Source organism: Epinephelus moara, chromosome 3 (genome assembly GCF_006386435.1).
Source record: "Epinephelus moara isolate mb chromosome 3, YSFRI_EMoa_1.0, whole genome shotgun sequence".
In the NCBI taxonomy this organism is placed as follows: Eukaryota; Metazoa; Chordata; class Actinopteri; order Perciformes; family Serranidae; genus Epinephelus; species Epinephelus moara.
In genome coordinates, this window is record NC_065508.1 from 25,502,181 (window position 1) to 25,522,847 (window position 20,667).

At 39.6% G+C, this 20,667-nt stretch overlaps 2 protein-coding genes across 4 annotated transcripts in view; one reads left to right on the top strand and one right to left on the bottom strand.

Annotated features, from left to right (window-relative positions):
- gabrb4 (gamma-aminobutyric acid type A receptor subunit beta4) overlaps positions 1-20,667 on the top strand; it is a 344,554-nt gene that overhangs the window by 59,209 nt on the left and 264,678 nt on the right. The window lies entirely within an intron of this gene.
- Positions 1-20,667, bottom strand: part of gabra3 (gamma-aminobutyric acid type A receptor subunit alpha3) — a 148,831-nt gene that overhangs the window by 42,847 nt on the left and 85,317 nt on the right. For all 3 annotated transcript variants that reach the window (XM_050034415.1, XM_050034423.1, XM_050034407.1), the window contains one exon: positions 17,203-17,270. In XM_050034415.1, the coding sequence (XP_049890372.1) occupies positions 17,203-17,270 (68 nt within the window). The remainder of the gene's footprint in view (positions 1-17,202; positions 17,271-20,667) is intronic.

The following is a 20,667-nucleotide window of genomic DNA, read 5'->3' on the forward strand; positions in this document are numbered from 1 at the left end:
CACCAAAGACAAAACGTGGCCTACATTTTGTCATAGCTTATATTATCAAAGATCTGTTTTTAGCTTGTCAATGTCTCGTCTTCAGTGTGGAAAAAAGGTTGTTGATGAACAATTTTTGTCATAGGTTTTGTTACAAAATCAACATGCAGTTAAGATTATATTTCAGTCTGTATTGCTGAGGTGGAGGAGTTTTAATGGACAGGTCAAATCAGGTTACTTTTGATGGAGTCGTCTTAGTTGTTGATATAAACAGCATACATTAAAAACAACAATTATTAATAGTTTTGTAGAATTTGATTCCTATACATCTGGTCTGGACTGGTCTGCCTAATAAGTGGATCAAAAAATGAATTGGGTAAAACTATCTGTGTTTATTTGCATGATAATAATGTAGAAATTGCTGTCATTGTGCCACATGCCATAACTAAATGGGTCCCTAATGTTTCCAAGTCGAGGTCAATTACTGAACACTCAGTAAATACTGTAGCATTGTCACAGCAGTGCTGAAAAGAACGCACAATCGGATAAAAATAGGGATTATGAAACGAGAGTAAGAACAAGCTTGTCACACACACGCAAAAATGTCTCCTTTGCTCATATGAGAGTGTAAAGAGGAGCGGGGGAGAGAGGCAGCCAGTCGCAGGGCTGAAGTATAGCGGGAGAATGAAAGGAAATGAGGAGAAAGATGATAGGAAAAGCTGATTAGGTGGCAGTTAAGGTAGGATGTACGGGAGACTGGGCTAAATGAGTCTAGACGTTAAAAAACGACTGTCTGCTTCTCTGATAATGGCAGGAAGGTTGTGTCTAATATCTGATAGAATATTAATGCAGCCTTTTATCTTAAATTAATGAGTTCATTAAATTCTCAACATTAAATATTAGATCACATTTTAATAATGTCATCATGTTTTAATTTGGTTTTGCTCAACAGATCTGGACATTTTAGGACACGGCTTCGGTCATTTGATCTCCTGTGGTTTTTACAGGAAGCTTTTTATTTGTATTTCTTTGAATTATTGTTAATAAAATTTTCCCACTGATTTAAAAACTATATTGTTTTTCAAATATATTGCAAAAACACATTTTAAGTAATTTCCTGAGGACACAGTGACCCAGACAAGAGGCTGAGTCCCGGATATTGAATTTCTGCACAGTAACTTATTGTTCGATGTTCCGACTTGATGTTCATGTTTTGTTTATCTACACGAGCTGACTGGTTTGACAAGCTTGATTTAGTGCCCCTGACAAGATAAACTGTGTGAGAGAGCCTTCTCCCCAATTTATTGTGCAGAAAAGGTGTGATATACGTTACCATGTCTCATTTTTGACAGTGCACAGCAGACCAGAGATAACACTTTGATTAGCAGGTGTGGAGATGATACAGACAGCTTCCTGGAGGCAGTTTATTCATGCGACTTGGCCCTCCTGAACTTCACACTCTGGGCTTTGTAATGAGTAGTCAAAGATTTGATTAATGTCTAGTCTAATTACTAGTCCTTCTTGCTCTCGGGTTGTCAATTATTCTCTCCTGCCTCGCTTCTCGTGTGCTGCTCACCTTTTCCTGCTGGGAGTGTAACCTGTGCGAGACTTGCAATGAGCTGTGAATCCCATACCAACTCCAATTATCTCCGGTGTTCATCAGCCTCTGCAGCTCTGAGGCATAAACATGTTTTAGCACTTCCATTGTGCCGCGTCTCAGACGCTAACATTTTGTTCCATAAATATAATCAGCCTAGAATCAGAAAGTGGTAAACAAATGAAGGATATGTCGCTGGGAACATGTTTATGCAGCCATTTAAGCCAGTGAAAACATAATGCATTTTTAAAATCTAAGACACATGATTAAATTATGCGTATTTGGAGCTGCTCTCAGGGAAGTGAACATAAATGGATCACATTTAAGGAGGAAATGAGAACGAAAAAAAGACATTTTTGGTCAAAATATAGAAGAACAATGTGCGACCATCTCCTGAAAATTATGTTTTTATACCAGGCTACTAAGGGCTCGGCCTCATATGCTTTGGACGTAAAGTAATTGCTGTGTGGATTTTATTCACTGGCAACTAGGGCTGATGTGTATGGTTTTGAAGCTTGGTTTGTTGCCATGGTAATAATCAATGTCTAAATTAGTATTTAAATGCTCCATTTGTTATACCATTCCCCCCAAAGTCCTAAATTTTAAATTAAGAAATAATAACTCAGCATAATTCACTGTGCATAAACATTAATTATTAGTTATTCTCAGATAAGGACATTTAAATTATAGTGACAGGTCTTGTTTTGTTACTCCAAAAGTTTGACCACCCATAATAGGATCTCGAAAAACTCAAGCATCTGGAATCGTCATCTTGCAAAACTGTTCTTTTTTTCTAGCTATTAGGGCTAATGTTGCTGCAACCTGTATGCTAACAAAGTGGCTAATTGTCATGTTTAGGTGAAACAATTGAAAACTCATGTTTTAAAAAATGTCTGCTTGTCTCTCAGTGCCCGAGAACATTTGGTGCTCTAGGTGAGTCTTCCCCTGGTGCCTTTAAATTTATTCAGTCCTTCCTTCCTTTAAATGAGCACAAATTCAATCACACACATTTATGAAACAACCTTTAATATCCCAGCTGACATTGGGCGAGAGGTGGGGTACACCCTGGACAGCTCACCAGACTATCACAGGGCTGACGCATAGAGACGCACAACCATTCACACTCACATTCACACCTACGGGCAATTTAGAGTCACCAATTAACCTGCATGTCTTTGGACTGTGGGAGGAAGCTGGAGTACCTGGAGAAAACCCACGCTGATACAGGGAGAACATGCAAACTTCCCTTTTTTCTAAATATCATACATCACTATTATCTCTCTAATATCTAGACTATTGTGCTGAGAAAACATCAACACATTTCCCCCTCAAGCATATTCATTTAAGTTTCTCACCAAAGGCTACATTTTACAAGATTACATTGAACACATCATGAAAACGTTATAATTTACCTTTGCCTAATACTTATTCACTGAATAGAGCTTGAATGCTTTTCAGTGTAAATCAATGCAACCTCAATGAGCTGTTCGTTGATTTGATGATAACAATACAGCGTGTTTCGGGGTTTACATGACGTCAGATAACACGTCCATCTCCCCCAGACAGCAGGTAGTAGTGTAACCAGCTATGGGGGCGGAGGGTGGCAGGAACCCACCAAAAAAAGGCATCTCGATTAATTTAGTATGCTCTGCTATGTTGTTATGTTTTTGTCTCTTAATGTCATTTTTCAAAATAATAGCAGCAACAGTATTAGTAAAAATAGTAAACATATTGAATTCTTTTTTTCCCCTGATGGACGACGGCGCCCTTAGCAGTCACCTATACCGCCTGTGCCCTGGGCCAGCCCTGATGTCTCTCATCCACCCCCTGAGGCTTGGAATATTTTTCAGTGAAGCGTTGATGCCCCGATACTGATATTCAGGACAGCACTACTGGCAACACCTAAAAAGTAAGGCTGCATGATATGGAAAAAAATTCATATTGAGATTATTTTGACAGATATGCTTTGCAATTTTAGTAGGAATGGTAATTTTTATTTCATTTTCACTGAAAAAAAGATAAAATACTAATGGGCCGTACCAAAGTACCACACCCCTGTACTGCGCTGAAGTTGTAGCTAAGTGATTGGGGTGGAGAATAATGGAGGCTGAGACATTTCAAATGAAGTGCATATCCGAAACACTTTGTCAAAAAGTCAAAAAACACAAGTGCATGTACGGGAAACACAAATGTAAAAGCAATGTATTGAAAACAAGCAATGTTGACATTTTTTGCCAAAAAAATAACGTAAAACGGGAAAAAATTGCACATATTTGTTTTCAAGTCACATATTTCGTATACATTTCAAAAACAGTTTTTACCCATGGGCCATCAGGCTAAAAAATGAAAACATATGAACACATTTATTAAATATTATGAGTGCAACAGCTTGATACAGTCTATTTTATTTCCCATTTTATGATACGATACGATACGATACGAATGATGATAATGGCAATGATTATGTTGTCTGTTTTTTACTTGCTTGTTTTAATGACTAGATGGCAAGTGATCATATACCGTACAGCACTCCTAATCTCGTTGTACAGTATAATCTTTGTAAAGAAGAATTAATTCATCATTAAAGTAACTGAGCAGTAATAATTGAGATAGTGAATTAAATGGTTGAAGATTATGTCGTGAGGAAGGGGGCCTGTTTTTCAGTACACAACACAGATTTCTCTGAAGATTTTAATTTGATACACACGTGTCCTATCAGTCACACAACAGCACGTTTCATAACACGAGGCAGCAAAAGTAAAAAACGTCCCATCCTACAGCCATCAGTTGCTCCAATGTATTCTGTCATCATGGATATATGCTTGCAGGAGGCTAATCTTCTTGGCGCTTAGAGAATGAACATGTTGAAACTAGGGCAAATACAATAGGTTGCTCTTAATCCAAAAAAATCACTTCCTGCCACTTGATTGTTATATGATTGCAGGGCACTGAAGTCTTCAAGTGTTCTTGTACTTTGTACGTAGCTGCAGTTTTCACAATAAATGAAAGGACTGTGCTCTGCTTTCAAGTTGTTCTCACCCTGCACATGAATCATACTGTGACGCTTGGGAACACAATGACATGTAAGGTGAGAGGAAATAAAAATAAGCCCTATTTTAGGAGAATGTTTTTATCAAAAGGTGCTGAGAATCTACAGTGCAAGACAGATTTAACATTCTCATAAAGGCTTAATTGGCCTTGCAAGTCTTTGAACAAGGTCGACATGATTGATGCAGAATCCAGGAGTTAACCTTCAAATTTTAGCAACACAAACCTCCATCTGTTCTGTTAAAAAGACCTTGAACTGCTCAGGCTTTGTGGAGATTGAGTTACCTTACATGGCTGTGTGCTGAAAATCTCACATATTAAAAGAGTGTTTACTCCCAGAGATTGTGAGACCATCCTGGGATCTGGCCATTGCTGACATCTTTGTCAAAGCAGACTTGAGCACAGTTCCTGTGACAGCCTCAATCGCTTCCCATTTCATCAGAGCAGACCTGTCAAATCCCACCATGAAACAGGTAAATGTGCCGTGACACTGCATACATGCAGAATGAGATGCGACTCCATAGACCTTCTGAGGGAGGGGGAGGGAAGACAAAAGGAAAATCAGCAATAGTAAGTGAGAAAGGGGGCTTTAAGTAGAGAAACACATCCCCCTACTTACCAGAGATCAGCATCAAGATCATAACCCACATTCCGGGTCTTGGTGTGACGCGCTGCAGAAATCTGTCGTGGTCAGAATCGACTCTTAACAACGTGCCTTGTTATTGGCCTAACATTCGAGTTTCACTCCGATCATGCAGTTAGCTTCCCTACTGTTGCGATAGTGGGACACTAAGGCAGATGTGGCGTATTGGGGTCCAAGTGAAGGCTGAACGAGTGACCCTCAGGGTGAACAAGAAGCACACATTTCTGGGACACTTGATGTAACAGAGATGGGTAATTGGACCACTGGATGTACACTACATAAAGTGCGAGATGCCTAGTGTGCTCTGTCTAGGAACATCTCAGTTTTACAAGTTTCTCCAAGGATTTTTATCAGGCTAGCAGCATGACTCTAGGAGTGGCAATGTTGGTCAGTCGGTCATCATCTTGGTCCAGACTGAAATTTCAGCAATGTATGTATGGATGGCAATGAAATTCAAAAGATGAACCCTAATTAACTTTAATGATCTCTTTGAACTCCTTGTTTAGCAACACCGGCAGGCCAGAATTTACACACATCCAATGCAATATGTGGTGGTGTAATGAAATGTCAGTCTGGGCTGATAACATCAATTCAGTGATCAATGATCCAATATCATCGATGCAAAGTGAAAACATCAACACCTATCGTCATCTTAAAGATACGCCTTTATTTTGAAATTCCCACGGCATGTCTGTTTTACCCTTTCCGTCCAAGCGCATCTTTTTCCTAAAAATTTAAACAATGCAAGTGGATTAACGTCAGGCAGACAATGGCAAGCAGCCAAGAAAAAGACAATGAGGATATTCGGCATATCATCGAACAACATGTTGTATGATATCTTATGAAAACACATGTACATGTACCATGGTTCATATGATATGTAATGGATTAGTAGCCCATGAATGGAGTCATCATGTTATGTACCTACGTAAAGTTACGAAGGTTAAGTTTAGGAAAGTAGAGTCACGTAGGTGGGGTTTAGGAAGAGAAACATGGTTGGGCATCGTCAGGTTACATACTTAATATAAAGTTATGTACATAATGTCAAGTTATGTACTTAACATAAGGTTAAGAAGGCTAGGTTTAGGCAAGTAAAGTAATGTAGGTCAGGTTTAGAAAGAGAAACATGGTTAGGCATCGTCAGGTTACATTATTAATGTAAAGTTACATACCTAATATAAAGTTAAGAATGGTAATTTTAGGCAAGGAAAGTTACATAAGTTGGGTTCAGCAAAGTAAAGTAACGTTGGTTAGGTTTAGGAAGAGAAGAATGATTGGGCATTGTCAGGCTACATACTTAATGTAAAAATATGCACTTAATGTAAAGTTAAGAATGTTAAGTTGAGGCAAGAAAAGTTACTTAAGTTGGGCTCAGGAAAGTAAAGTTACATAGGCTAGGTTTAGGAAGAGAAATGTGGGTGGGTATCGTCAGGTTCCGTACTTAATGTAAAGGTACGCACTTAATGTAAAGTTAAGAAGGTTAGCTTAAGGCAAGTTAAGTTACATAAGTTAGGTTTAGGCAAGTAAAGTAACGTAGGTCAGGTTTCGGAAGAGAGACATAGTGACAATATATGCCTTAAAATCACTCAAAGTTCACACATCCTGCTTTCACACAGGACACAAACACCAGTCTCGTGGATAGAAGTCCTGTGTTTGTTTGACCCATCCACAACATCAACCTGCCCCCTTACACAGACTTTCATTCTATGTACAACTTTTTCCTTTATTTCCGTCAGTGCACTGGTCTCGTATATACCAATTCTGGTACATTACTTCACATAGGTATACGTAGGTGCACGTTTAAACAGTGTATGACAACAGCCTGATATTTAGTAATATCTTATATCGCTCGCAGGCCCCTGAGTTGAATCTTATCTAAATCGCGCTTTGCGATGTCAGCACGTATTATATCATTGTTCAAAGGATTGATATTGATATTGCATTGTAATGAAACTTGTGGTTTACACCCCTAGAAATATCTGTACATCTATGGGGTCCTTATAGGATGTATCCCTCTGACTGGTGTGGTCCCTTGACGTTTCCTCCAGCAGCACCAACAGGTTCACATTTGTGGTTTTAAGTGAAATACCTCAACAACTATTTCATGGATTGCCATGAAATTTGGTACACACATTTGTATCTTACCCAGGAGGAATAACTGTGGTTGCAGATGTTAAATTCAAGGTTGCCTGCAGTTAATGTGGTGAATGCGTTTCCAAAAATTTTGAAAATTACTATTTTTCAAAGACTAGTAGAGCTTTTATCGAGTGTACAGAACTGGGGGGATTTGCTATTAAATGCCGAGCACAATCCAGTGCTATCGCAGTGTGCATGTGCTTCTTCTAGTCCTCCCCTTCTACAAAGCACTATGCTGATCTCCATCCTATTCTTAAATGTTGTTCCATTCAATCTAAAACACAAGCCCTAAATACATTTCTTCATGTCTTCTAATGGCTGTGAGGTAGCTAATTAATGCCAAGAATTAGCATTGATACCCTGGTTTTATTTTCATTTTCATTTATTGAAATAAAAGCTAATGTTTGAGATATTCAACCAGCAGGGGTGAATCTGGGTTCAGCTTTTTAGATTGCATAAAAAGCAATGGTTGCATTTATGGAGTGGTATATGAGTTTATTGTGAGAAACCACTTTCAATGACAGGCTTATTAAAGAGTTAACAAGGTTTATTAAATGGCTCATTAAAGGAATCTGGAGTGAAACAGCTAGCTCTGACAGAGCACTGACACGGTAACAACAACATAAGAAGCAGACTCCGTTAAAAGATACTTTGAACATCCTTAGCAGCATACATCCTATTTTCCTCACTTTTATTTTAATGACTATAGCTGCCCTAAATTAATCTGTTAAACTCTGGTAAAATTGTCTCAGATACAGAGCTTTCCTTTGGTGAACACATCAAGAAAATAAAAGCTTCTTTCCACCTCTGAGATACCTCCAGGATTAATCCTTTCCCCTCCTTTAACTGACCTAGAAAACTGCTCTATGCTTTTGTTTCCCAGAACTGTTTACTGCAATGCTCAATACTCCGGGGCTGTCCTGCTCCACACTCAAATAACACATCCGACTCATTCTGAACTCAGTAGCCTGGAAGCTCATGGACCAGAAAACACGATCGCATGACCCTGACCCACTGTAGATTTGCCTTCATTGGCTCTGAATACCAGAACTCTGAGCTCTCAAAGCACAAATGTTCTTTTTAAAAAATCATGAAAACAACTCTGCCCTCAGTGCATCACACATTTACCTGATCTGTAAACCTGGCGCAGCTCTCCGCTCTCTAATGCAACAGTCCTTGTTATTCTCTAAACTCAAAAGTAAAGCCGCACCACCCACTCACTCTCAGAGGGTGCCCTGCCTTTTGGGAACAGGCACACATTCAGCAAGTCAGATCGCTCATTATTAAAGTCCAGAGTCAAGACCCACTTATTTAGAGCAGTCAACTATCCCCATTTGCTCATTGTACTGTATAATCGTCGGTCTTGTCCTCTGATTCCCTCTTCTGCTAAGACCGCCTCAGAGCTTCTAGAGCTGATATGTGACCTTTTTATTGCTGTAGATATAATGCAGTCCCATACAGTGGCTCTACAACAATTTCTACCAATGTGAAGGTAGAATTTAGTATAAACAGCAGGTGGAAGTTTTGGGAGTGTTCTGAATGTGGAGTGCACAAATACATTTCCTCAAAAAGAAACCAAAATGCTCAAAATTTTAAAGTATCTGTCTAGAACTCTTCACTATGCCTCCAACAAAGTAAGCAGAGAAAGATATTTTTATCCACCACATACACCAACCTAACAAAAAATGTAAGTATTTAACATCTCTGTAAACCATGGATTTGCATGTACATCCAGCGACCCATGGATTCGTTTGTACATTATTCTGTAGTGGACAAACTGAAACTTTATGTTTCTCAACAACACTATGGTGAAGGTGTGGTCAAGGTTAGGCTTAAAACACCCACGTTTGGCGGCACCAAAGCCCCTGGAAAAATATACCGTGGCTCAAGTGCTGCTGGGAAATGCTATGGTGTGTTGGTTAAAAACAGCCAGGTATAAATATTGAAATAATTGAACCAAAATGCTCCAAGTATCTGTCTGGACCTTTTCACAATGCCTACAACAATGTAAACAGAGAAGAAGGTAGATTTTGCTGCAATGTTTGCATCAGACATTTCTGCAAACCACACATACTCCACATTTATACATTATTTTGTAGCTGATACGTTAAAACTTAACATTTCTCAACAATGCTGTGGTGAAAGTGTGGTTAGGGATAGGCACAAACAGCACTTGGTGATGGTTAGGATTCAGGAAAGATCTTGTTTTGGCTTAAAACACCCACATTTGGTGGCACAAAAGCTGCTGGAAAAACAGGGCGGGGTTGGTGAAATACACCCAGTTTCTGTGGATCAGATGTCGCTGGGAAACACTGGGATATGTGATGAAAAAAAAACAGGTACAGTGGCTTAAATGCTGCTGGGAGCGCTGGGATGTGTTGTAAAAAACCGACCAGGTTCGGTGGCTCAAATGCTGATCATGTTTTGGCTTAGAACACCCACGTCTGATGGCACAGACAGGAAAAAACGGGCTCAAAAGGTGCTGGAAACTGCTGTGATGCGTTGGTGAAAAACACATAGGTTTCATGGCTACAAACAGCACTGGATAATACCTTGATGTGTCAGTGAAAAACACCCAGGTGTTGTGGCTCAAACAGCATTGGGAAATGCCAAGATGTGTTGGTGAAAAACAGATTTGATGCCACAAACCGTGGTGGAAACGCTGCAACGGGTTGCCAAAAGACAACCGGTGTTGTTTGCTGATTTCAAACAGTAGTTTTGGCAGGCATCCCGCCTAGGTGACAGCCATCCACCATCGCCTCCATGTCCTGATGACAGTCAGTTCATATACAGCCCCACTTTAGAAACGTTGATATGATACATATGAAACACACAAATGTATTGGTGGTTTGCAAAAATGTACAATGCCAACATTTCCTTCTGGCAACTGGGCTGATATCACAGATGTAAAAAATGTACAAGTATGCAGTGCAGATATACAGACTAGCAATGTGTTTTACAAGAGGATACTAAGTCATCTGTTCTGTAGTTTGATACTTCCTGAAGGCTAGAGCCTGATCATCTTTTGAGACTAGACTGTGGAGAATCTTAAAAAGAAATGCTTGGAGCTTTATGCAGTCTTTATGTGCAGATAGAGACAGAATATGCAGCGTAGCCTGGGGCTAGAGCCTTGCTGGGTAATGATCAGTGAAATCCTGACATCATCTAAAACTGCCTAAGCAATGCATAACTTTAAGAAATTCGATATGTTGATACTATTTTTCCACATTTGGGAACGGTGAAAACAGCTACAACTAGTACATTGATTACAAGTCGCAGGTGTGAGTGTGTATGGACACAACAGGTATTTCGCCTTTGACAGCAGACAGAAAACACCTGCTGCGACCTCACTACCAAAACATTACCATATGTGGGTTGCCATGTCCTGTGCAGCCATCATGTGTGCTACGTTTGATTCATGATGTCGCCAAGTAGGGCATGTGAAGAGAATAAAGAATTGGTTCTAGAATTGAGCCCTTAGAGACCACAAAGGTGATATCTGCTGAAAAAGATAAAGCACTGTCTATAGTAATAAAATATATAGCTAACCCTCTCTCACAGAGCAAGTTAGACATACTCTGGTCAGCATACTGTATCTTCCAAATGTCAGAAAAGGTCTAATAAAGGCAGAGGTGATTTTAGGGACTTTTGAATAAGGGGGCCAGACTTTGCCACAGTTTTAAGGAAAGGAGAGGAAATTTATAGACTGAGTAAAAATGTGTTCAGACTAGGTGGATGTATCAATATTGGTATTGGTTATTGGTCAAATGAGTTGTTACATATTGGCATATCGGCAAAAATCAAATATCCTGCATCCTTAAAAACAATCCCTTTGCATTTTTTTAGGGCGAATATTACTAATATTATTACGTAATTTTTAAAAGTTCCTTATCGTCTGTATTATTCACTATAGACCCTTTTACTGTTATTAAATAGTGACATTTTTTTGTTGGGCAGGGCTTAGCTTGAGGCAAAACAGTTCTCCACAGACATTAGCTAATGCGAGCTAGGAAGTTCTGTTGGCTTGTTTTGAGTGGTGTGTTCAGAAATATTCATTCCAAGTGGTGGAGCGCACTCTGGCACAACCTGGACCATTCGTAAATTCAGTGCACTGTTGGAATGTACTGTTTGCTTAGAGCGCCCTCTAGGCACCAGACTGGCCGACCCGTATGCTCTCACTCAGTGGATGGATGATGTGACAGGATTGCTGAAGGTGGGATGGCCGGCTTTGTGGTTGATTACTGTGCCAATCTTACAATGGAGAACGACACTTGAATGGTTTCTTCCAGTTTGTTTTGCTATCAAAGCTAACGTTAGCGAATGTGCTAAAAAGTTAGCATTGATGGCCTCCGTCCAGTCCTTTCGTCTTATCGCATTTAACCATGGTTGTCTTTGTTTTTGTTGACTGGCAGTGTGGACTGTTATGCGATCAATTTTAAGTGTTGAGCCATGACTCCCCCTATTCTGGCTCTCCATAACACAAGAAGACCACATTTTAAGACTCCGTGTAGCCTACAGCTCTGTGGTGGAGAGTCTGTTTTGCCTCCAGCTTATGAAATGATGTCATTTGCCGTCAGCCATAAAAGGGTCTACTGTATACACAAGCAATAAATCACTCCATAGTATGACCAACACAACACTGGATATAGTTAACATGTAAACTGCTCTTTTTATAGACCAGACCTACATGTTAAGATGGAATTAGATAAAGTGATGCAAAATGAAAACCCTAAATAAACAAACTATTAATGACTGAATAAGAACCATTCTTACCTCCTGAGACCCAAACTTTATTTTGGTATGCATTTTAAAATTCCCTGAGCTATCTTGGATCAATAGTACCTGATAAGTAAAAAAAAATTAAACACGGTCAACGATAATTACATCCCAGTATCCTTAAATGAGACAACAGTTAAGAACCAATGCCCTCAAACGAAACGATAATATAGTCCTAATGTCTTCAAACAAGTACTTCCTAATTAACAGTGTCTTGGTGTTACTGTTGCTAAAATTGGTCAAATTTGTTGCCAGACTGACGAAGTAGAGATGGCTGCCATCTTGTTTTTACAGGGATTAGTGTATTGTGATCTTAAAACCACTAGATGGCACAAAAAAAGTGTCCACGAATGAGGACAACAGGTCTGAGTTAAGTAGTGTGAAGTATATAGTCAAGTAAACCCAAAATGTGATGTCCTCATATGAGGACACAAAGTCTCAGGAGGCTAAAACAGGAAACTGCACTTTTACAGTATATTCCTCTGAACAGAAAAGAAGTCAAATCAGCCATAGATAGTAACTGTAGTTACAAGATATGCAAAGACACGCTTCTGCCAAAGACTGCAAATTAGTTTTGTGCTACTCTTCCTGTTGACGTTCATTTTATTTGATGGTGTTTGACTGATTGTTCTAATATACAGTGCAGATGAGCTACATATACAGTAAATCAACAGATTTAACTATGAGCACCTTGTGGTAATTAAAAGATTTCTTATTCAAAGCGTCGGCGACATGTCACCCAGAGCTGCGCTGACTGAAAAATGTTTGCAGGCTTCTAAATCAATCACCCTCAGAAATCTCAGTGTAGTTAATATGCAAATGTAAATGCCATAAAGTATTTAACTGTTGCTAAATAATGTAAGCTACCTACTTAGTGAGTGTGTGGATATCTGGGAAATGGTGCCAGCTCAGTGAGCACAATAGAACAGGAGCAAAATACAAAATGTTGAATATGGTCTCGGCCACAGTTATGACCTGACTGCGACAGGTTGTGTTACCTGACATTGAGATGCACATGATCAGCTATGTTATTTATTGTGTCACGCCAATACTTGTGCCTGGCCAACTGGATTTATGAGACACTGAGGTTCATTTGCCCCCTAAGTGCCGTTCATTTGGGCAGGTATGAAGACAGCAATTGCACTCGTGTGCGCACCGAAACAACCGGACTGAGACCCTCTTGAGGAGGTGGTCTGGTGCGTTTTTTATTGTACTGAGAACATGTTCCGACCTCTTTTCAAACCAACTGCAGTCCAATTATGCAGTGTTTGGGTTAAACATGAGCATGTTACAGTCCTGGAGGATTATTAATGTGCACCTCCTCCTGTACTGCCTTAATATGCACATTCGGCACCTCTAATACATCAAGACATTGTTTTCTAGTTGGAGCCGCGCCTCGTTTTCAAACTGTATGGTTTGACTAAAATGAACAACGCAAGCAATATAGTACACCAGCGCTAAAATCAACCTGGTGAAATATTTGTTAGGCAATGACTCACACAATGCAAACAAACACCTTTGTCTTCTCCATCCAGAAGAATTAATTAGAAAAAAAGGCATCCTATTGAAAAGGCAGCCTTGAAATCATTATATAATGAGCAATAAAACATTATGGACTTAGTATCACATAGAAAACAAAGCCTTTTCCACAGCAGATTATGTGTGGAGACATATTGCAACATGAAGCACCCCCCTGGTAAAACTAAAAAACTCAAAGTTCTATAAAACCCACTAATCTTACTACGTCATACAGGCTGTCAAGGCAAGCTCAGTGCTGAGCCGGAGTAACAACCCAGTGCTCAAGGCAGTCAATTAGAGCTATATGATCAAATATGTCAAATGCCGCATAAAGTCCCAAGACAAAGCATGAACCATCTCCAGCATCTGCTGTTTGAAGGAGGTCAGCCGGGGCTTGCTGGGAAATTTCTCCAGAACGGTACCATTTAAGAGAAGAGCACTTTGTCTAAAATGGCTGCTGTAATACAGTGATATAAATGTCAGCTTTGCCTGCTGGTAAAAACTGCACTACAGTTGATTTTTTCCTTAACGTTATTTTAACTTTGTCCTAATGGCTACTACCTGCAAGACAAGCAGCTGCAAATCACATTAGTAATGATTTTTTAATGTGATCACATTAGCAATAATTGTCGAGCTGGAGTATTGCCCTTTCATTATGTAAACAATATTGCCATATACGATTTTTTTTTAATATTGTTCAGCTCAGTGAGTGATAGAAAAAGCATTGTAGAGTCAGTACTTGTCTGTACTTGAAAGAATGGGTTTTTTCCTGAAGTGGTCAAAGTGCTGCATGCATGACAGCAGAGTAAAATGTACCAGTGGATTACTATACATAGAAAATAAATAACAAGGACCAACAATGTCAAAATCATATGTAAGGAGGTTTGTAGGAGCAACATGAAGTGGACAGGTATACTGGTTTAAAATAGCTCTAGTCTGTCAGACGGTGGTCACAGAGAGTGGAAATATGAGAGGAAAAACAAGCAAGAGTTTGCTTTGGTTGGTTACAGAGAGATGGGCATTTTAAGTAATTTCCATATTCGAGTACTTGTATCAAATTATTATAAAGTACACGAGGACTGGCAAAACATAAGAATACAAATGTAATATGGCCAACGCAGAAAACAACTGCAACTTGTTGCAACCAGGCTTCAATTGAGCTATTAATCCTTGAATTTAAAATTAACATAATAAGAATATGCAAACTTTCTGTTGCTGCTGTTACTCAGGTGAGACGCAGCACTGAAGAATCGTCTCTGAGCCGCTCTTGTCCCTGTCAGCTCAACGTCTGCCCAGTTAGCAGCCAACACAGCAGCAGTAGCTAACATCAGACACCAAACTGTTGAACAGTCCTGCTTGACTCTGTTGTTACCCGTTAATAAAATAGATGTATGATAATAACTAGATACCGAGCCCAGAGATGGCGCCTCTTCATTCCAATAGAACTACTCACTTAACACATACGCCAAAAAAGTGTCTAGCTTCTGGTTTTATTTCTGGGGTAAATGGCCCACTGAATATCTGCAGTAGTGTTTCTCTCGCTAGCCGCACCTGCGAGTTCCCACTCAACCCAAAGATCTTACATTGTGATGACTTCAGACATTTTAAATTGCTTTTCTTGGTTTGAGGAAAGTTTTACAAATATAAAACTGGATCAAAAATTCATGATAGAGTCATAATGACCTTGTTTACAGTTTGAGGTTTCCTTTCAGCAGTTTTACAGTTATCTCTTTTATAATGGTGGCCTGTGAGGAAAATGCTTTTTGGGCCGCAGGTGATTTTTTCACTGCAATATGGCGAGTGGCCACTGGGAAAAACTGGCAGCAAGGTTGAGTGGTGCCTGGAGGGCTGGTTGATAACTGTTAGGTAACATTAGCTATGTGATGCTAACAGTTAGCCCTGTCACTGTGTGTTCATGTGTGCACGGGCGGACTCTCACCAACTGTCCAGAGAATTTGCATTTCCTAGGATAGTGAAGATGTGACCTGACCTGCCCTACTCTGCCTCACTGCCTCTGATTGGCCCATTCTTACCCTAACCAGTCTCACTACTCTTGCCTTACCCTGACAAATCCAGTCAACACAGGCACTAAGTCGGGGTGATATGGCCCTAAAATAATACCACAATATTTCAGAGTATTTTTGCGATAACGATTCTTGACAATATGACAAATCAGTAAAAATAACACAGTTTGCCTTCAAATATTCAGTAAAAACTGAACAAAAATGATCTCTCATTTCTTTAGTTTTGAACAACAGTAACTCAGAGTGAGATTCAGATCCTGTATACAATATTAATATTGCCACTGATTAATGATTTAAACAGCTCAAATCATCAAACTGTAACCTGTGACAGGCTGTTATGCTAAAATAACTATCGTACATTCACATGTCATCGCGTAGGTTTACATTACCAAAGGTTTATGACAAAATCACTTGACGAGTCATGACACCGACTCTCGTGTGCGAACGGCGACAGAGGAGAGGGAGAGAGGCTGTGCTGCTGCCAGAGGAGCCGCTGAATGAGTTCCCTCTGAGCGGTAAGTCGCTAAAAGAATCTGAGAAGTCCGGGGCTGTTCATAAAACATTCAGGACGCCACAGTTTATTCCACACTACTGAAGCCGCTCACCGCAGAGTCGTTAATATTTCGCTTTCACAACAACAAGTCAAGTATCACAATATTAATTTTTCACAACATATTAAAAACTATACAAGTATTATCATGAATTAAATGATATGGCACACCCCTAGCAACAAGTCCTAGCCAGTCAGAGAGAGAGTAAGGCTGATCATGTCTTCTCTATCCTAGGAAACGTAAATTTACGAATATGCTATGGAACTCACACTCCTGCAGCAGTAGTATCATGATAAACAGACAGACAGTGACAGTGACAGTTTCAATAGAATAAACATTAATAAATCATGTTCACATGTTTGAGGTTGGACAGTGATCACTTTATTGATTGAATGAATACTTACATCCAAATGGAGCACTCTAGTACCGAATGCCCATCCCTAGTTGGTCGGTAACCATGCTGTCTGCTCATCTCCTGACTGAGTTACTGCTTAACTTTGAGAAGAACTTGATCTTTTTGCTTCAAATATATTATTGAAATTATGGTTTTTGTTTGTTTTCATAATTTGCTAGACCTAATAGACTCAATTATCTAACATTAGTTTAAAAAAAAAAAAGGACGTCAAAATACCAAATGTATGTATTGAAAATAAAGAAACTCTCTGAGTCAGAATGGAAATGAAGGGGAGGGGAAACACTGCTAGTGGACACAATGAAGAAAGATTGTTAACTTGTGAAATGTGTGTGGTACCTGAGCTGAAATTAAAATCTATTATTCTGCAAAGAAGCTCCACATGCTGCACAATCCAACATGTTCTCTGAGTAATTCTAAAAAACAAACAAGTGAAGTGAATACTGATAACCTGGTAAGATGTGATGACTCATAGTGATGGTTGGAGTGAGGAGCAAGGAGGGAAGAAACATACTCACCATGTCTGTATCCGACACTGGCCCAAAACTCGTCACAAAGATGTTTGTCCTCACTTCTGTCACAGTCTCTGAGGATAGGGACAACAAGGACCAGAAAACATTACAGCGAAGCCTGTGTACAAAAAGCTTTTCTGCAGCTCTGTCTTTGTTAAGCTGATTGTTTGTGTACATGACGGTGAAGTCTGCCTGTTGGCATTTAACTAAGCCGCTTCACACAAAAATTCAACTGTAATCAAGGGTTAGAGGAATACTTCAAACTGAGGAAAAACTAGATTTATGCACGCTTGGTGGAGAATTTGTGGCGATGTTGCACAGCTTGTTTTCTTACTGTCTTTGTGCATCAAAACCATGTCAACTTTGTTGTGCCACAGAACAAGTGGTTTAAGAACATAATGCTGGACCAACAGTATTAGACATCTCCTAAAATATACACTCAAGCATTGCTCGACAGCATTGGTAATACTCCAAAGTGTCTGACCCAGGAGGGTTTCTTCAACCTCAATTTAGGGGCAAAAATGTTGCTGTGAGCAACTTCACAGATGCTTCTGAAAGTCTTTAGTTCAGTAAAACTACCATTTGTTTGGCTCCAGCTCATTTTGTCCACTACAGCATAAAATCTGCTTTGGGCCAGGCCCAAGTCTGCATCTTTGGAGAGACGATATCCCTTTTGACCCAAAATAATTTTAGTTAGCCTGCCCCAAAAACATTTAACAGTCCCTAAGGGACTACTGCGGCTCAGGAATAATATGCAGCAGTCAGCGTTAAGGATGCGGCTGTGTGTGTGTTTTTTGTTCAAGTAATGGGCACACTTTGCTGCTATTACACATTTCTATGCACATATTATAATCACATTAGGCATGATGAAGGCTTTTGTCGTATGAATCTGGCATGACTGTTACAAGGCTCCTCTGCTCTGCATGTTCCTAGGGACAATGCAGTTCTTTAAGCACAATTAAATGTATCATTGTACATTACTAGAATAAAATAGAATATCTTTGTTGTCATTGTACAACGAGTTTCAGTTTGCAACTCCTACAAATAGAGGAGGAGGACAAATATACATTATTGAAAAGGAACGTGTCTCCTGCGTCCCCCTTGAAATCTACGCCCATGTTTCGAGGGAGGACAGGGGATCTTTATGGGAAGACAGCAGGTCAACAGTATATGCCACATAGAAGTGATACACATCATCTGAAAGCTTTATTTATTAAAGATTAATTTGAGATACAGCTCAGCATGGTGTGTCAAGTTTTTCTAGTCACAAATCTGTAATAAACATTGTATTTTGGTTAGGCGTCCATTTAAATTTTTAAAGTTAAAAAAGGTGTTTAGAGGCTTTGAACTTATGATGGCTGATTCCATTCTTGATTATGTCTCAGAAGTGGTTGCAGCAATTTTGGGGTTGATACCATTTGTTACACAGATTTAGTGCCATTTGTGACTACTTGTTACTTGATAAACAAAATCAAAAAGCCCTCCACAGCACCACATTGAGACATTAAGACCTTGAAGAACAGCACGGAAAAATCCATGCTGTGATTTCTGTTATTTGGAGACTTCTGTAAGAACTGCATTTATGGGTGATTAGATGGCGAGCACATCTGTTCTGGAAACTACTGAGAAACCTTTTTATTATCAGTAGATCTGTGAAAGCCACACAACCTCTGAATGTGGTTGTTAAGTTTTACGAGGCTGTGATTATCACTGTAATACAATGAAACAGGGTTCCCTCGGTCATGAAAAACCTGGAAAAGTATCGGCAAAAATCCTTCAAAATTTTGGAAAAGTCATGGAAATTTGTTGTTTGGAATGAAATTGTTACAGTTATCTTCTGTGGATAACCTTTAACATAATATAACATAACTACAAACTTGTTTTCTGCAGCTGTCGACATAACAAAGCCCTAATATGCACCGATGAGTGACAATGTTTTGATGAGCATTATGTACATTACTTTCTCCCTGCGTTCCGTCTCTCCCTCCATGTATGGCAGTGAGAGGGAATTATGAAATGTCATGGAAAATGTGTAGGAACCCTGATAAATGGCTACTCTGGGGACCAAAACCATCATACATGAATAAAATTGGGCTCATTGAATCCGCAAGAGCCTCAGCTTTCCAGTCATACCCAATTTATGCAATTCCAAGACTGTTTAGGGACCCCAGATTGCATTTATATTCAAATACAATTGGGTGAAAATAACATGTACTGCAAGAAAGGCTGCATGGCTTTTGCCCCAGACTGTATGGGATTAGCATGAAGTGGGCATATTTGTAAAGGGGAGACTCATTGGTGCCATTAGAACCCATTTTTTGTTGGATATCTTGAGATGAGAGGTCAAGGGACCCCTGTGATGCCAGTTTTACCGTCGCCAAAATTTGGCCCAACCCTTTCCAACAAGTATGATATGGTTGGTACCAATGGATTTCATAGGTCCTATAGGTTCACATGATTTTACACAATTCACGATTTTAAGGTTCTTTTATTAGTTTTTAAATGTCGTAACGGTCTTGGGCCATCTTATTTATCTGACCCGCTTTTATCATATCAACCCTCGCAGATCCTGAGGTCCTCCGGCACCGGCCTTTTAACTGTTTCAAAAGTGAGAACAAAAACCCAACGGGAGGCTGCATTCAGCCATTATGGCCCTCACTTATGGAACAGCCTGTCGGAGAGCATCAGGACTGCAGAGACTGTTGATGTTTTTAAGAGGAGACTCACCTTTTTAATTTGGCTTTTAACTGACTTCTTTTACTCTTTTAATTCTTCTATTATATGTTATTTTAATTTCTAATGCTTTTAAATGATTTATTTTTTAATCTTTATGCATTTCATCATTATTAAGTTTCTAAATCTTAATTTATTTATTTATCATTATTTTATCTCATACTTGTTTTATCTTATCATATTGCCTTTTAGTCTTTTAGTTTTTAGCTCCAGTGTTTCCTCATGGGGGGCCTCCACACTGAGAGGTGTGCCCGGTCTGCCCGCGGGGATGCCGTCCTGGAGATCCCTCAGGTCCGGAGGACTGGGAGGCTCTGCACCATGTGTGGAGTCCACCCTAGTCTATCTGGGTCGGGGTGGTCTCTGTGGCGGCGCTACCTGTGGCTGTAGGCTGTGAAACCTCTCAGTGTGGATGAGCTCCCTATAGGTGTTAGATAGATATTTTTGTTGTATGTTTTTATTCTGTGAAGCACTTTGTGCTGCATTTTTAAGGTATGAAAAGTGCTATACAAATAAAGTTTGATTGATTGATTGACATGATACTAATACCTTTACTTTAAAAGCTTTAAAACTGAGCTAGCTATAGCCTCTGAAGAACAGTCCTGTCGGCTGAAGATGCCAGCGTCCCTATGGACCGGAGGAGGTTAGAATAGTTCGAATAACTCAGCTGTGCAATGCAGGCTCCATTATTGCTTTTGTTCTGTCAAAATGATTAATGAATTATGCTTGATAGTGTAACAA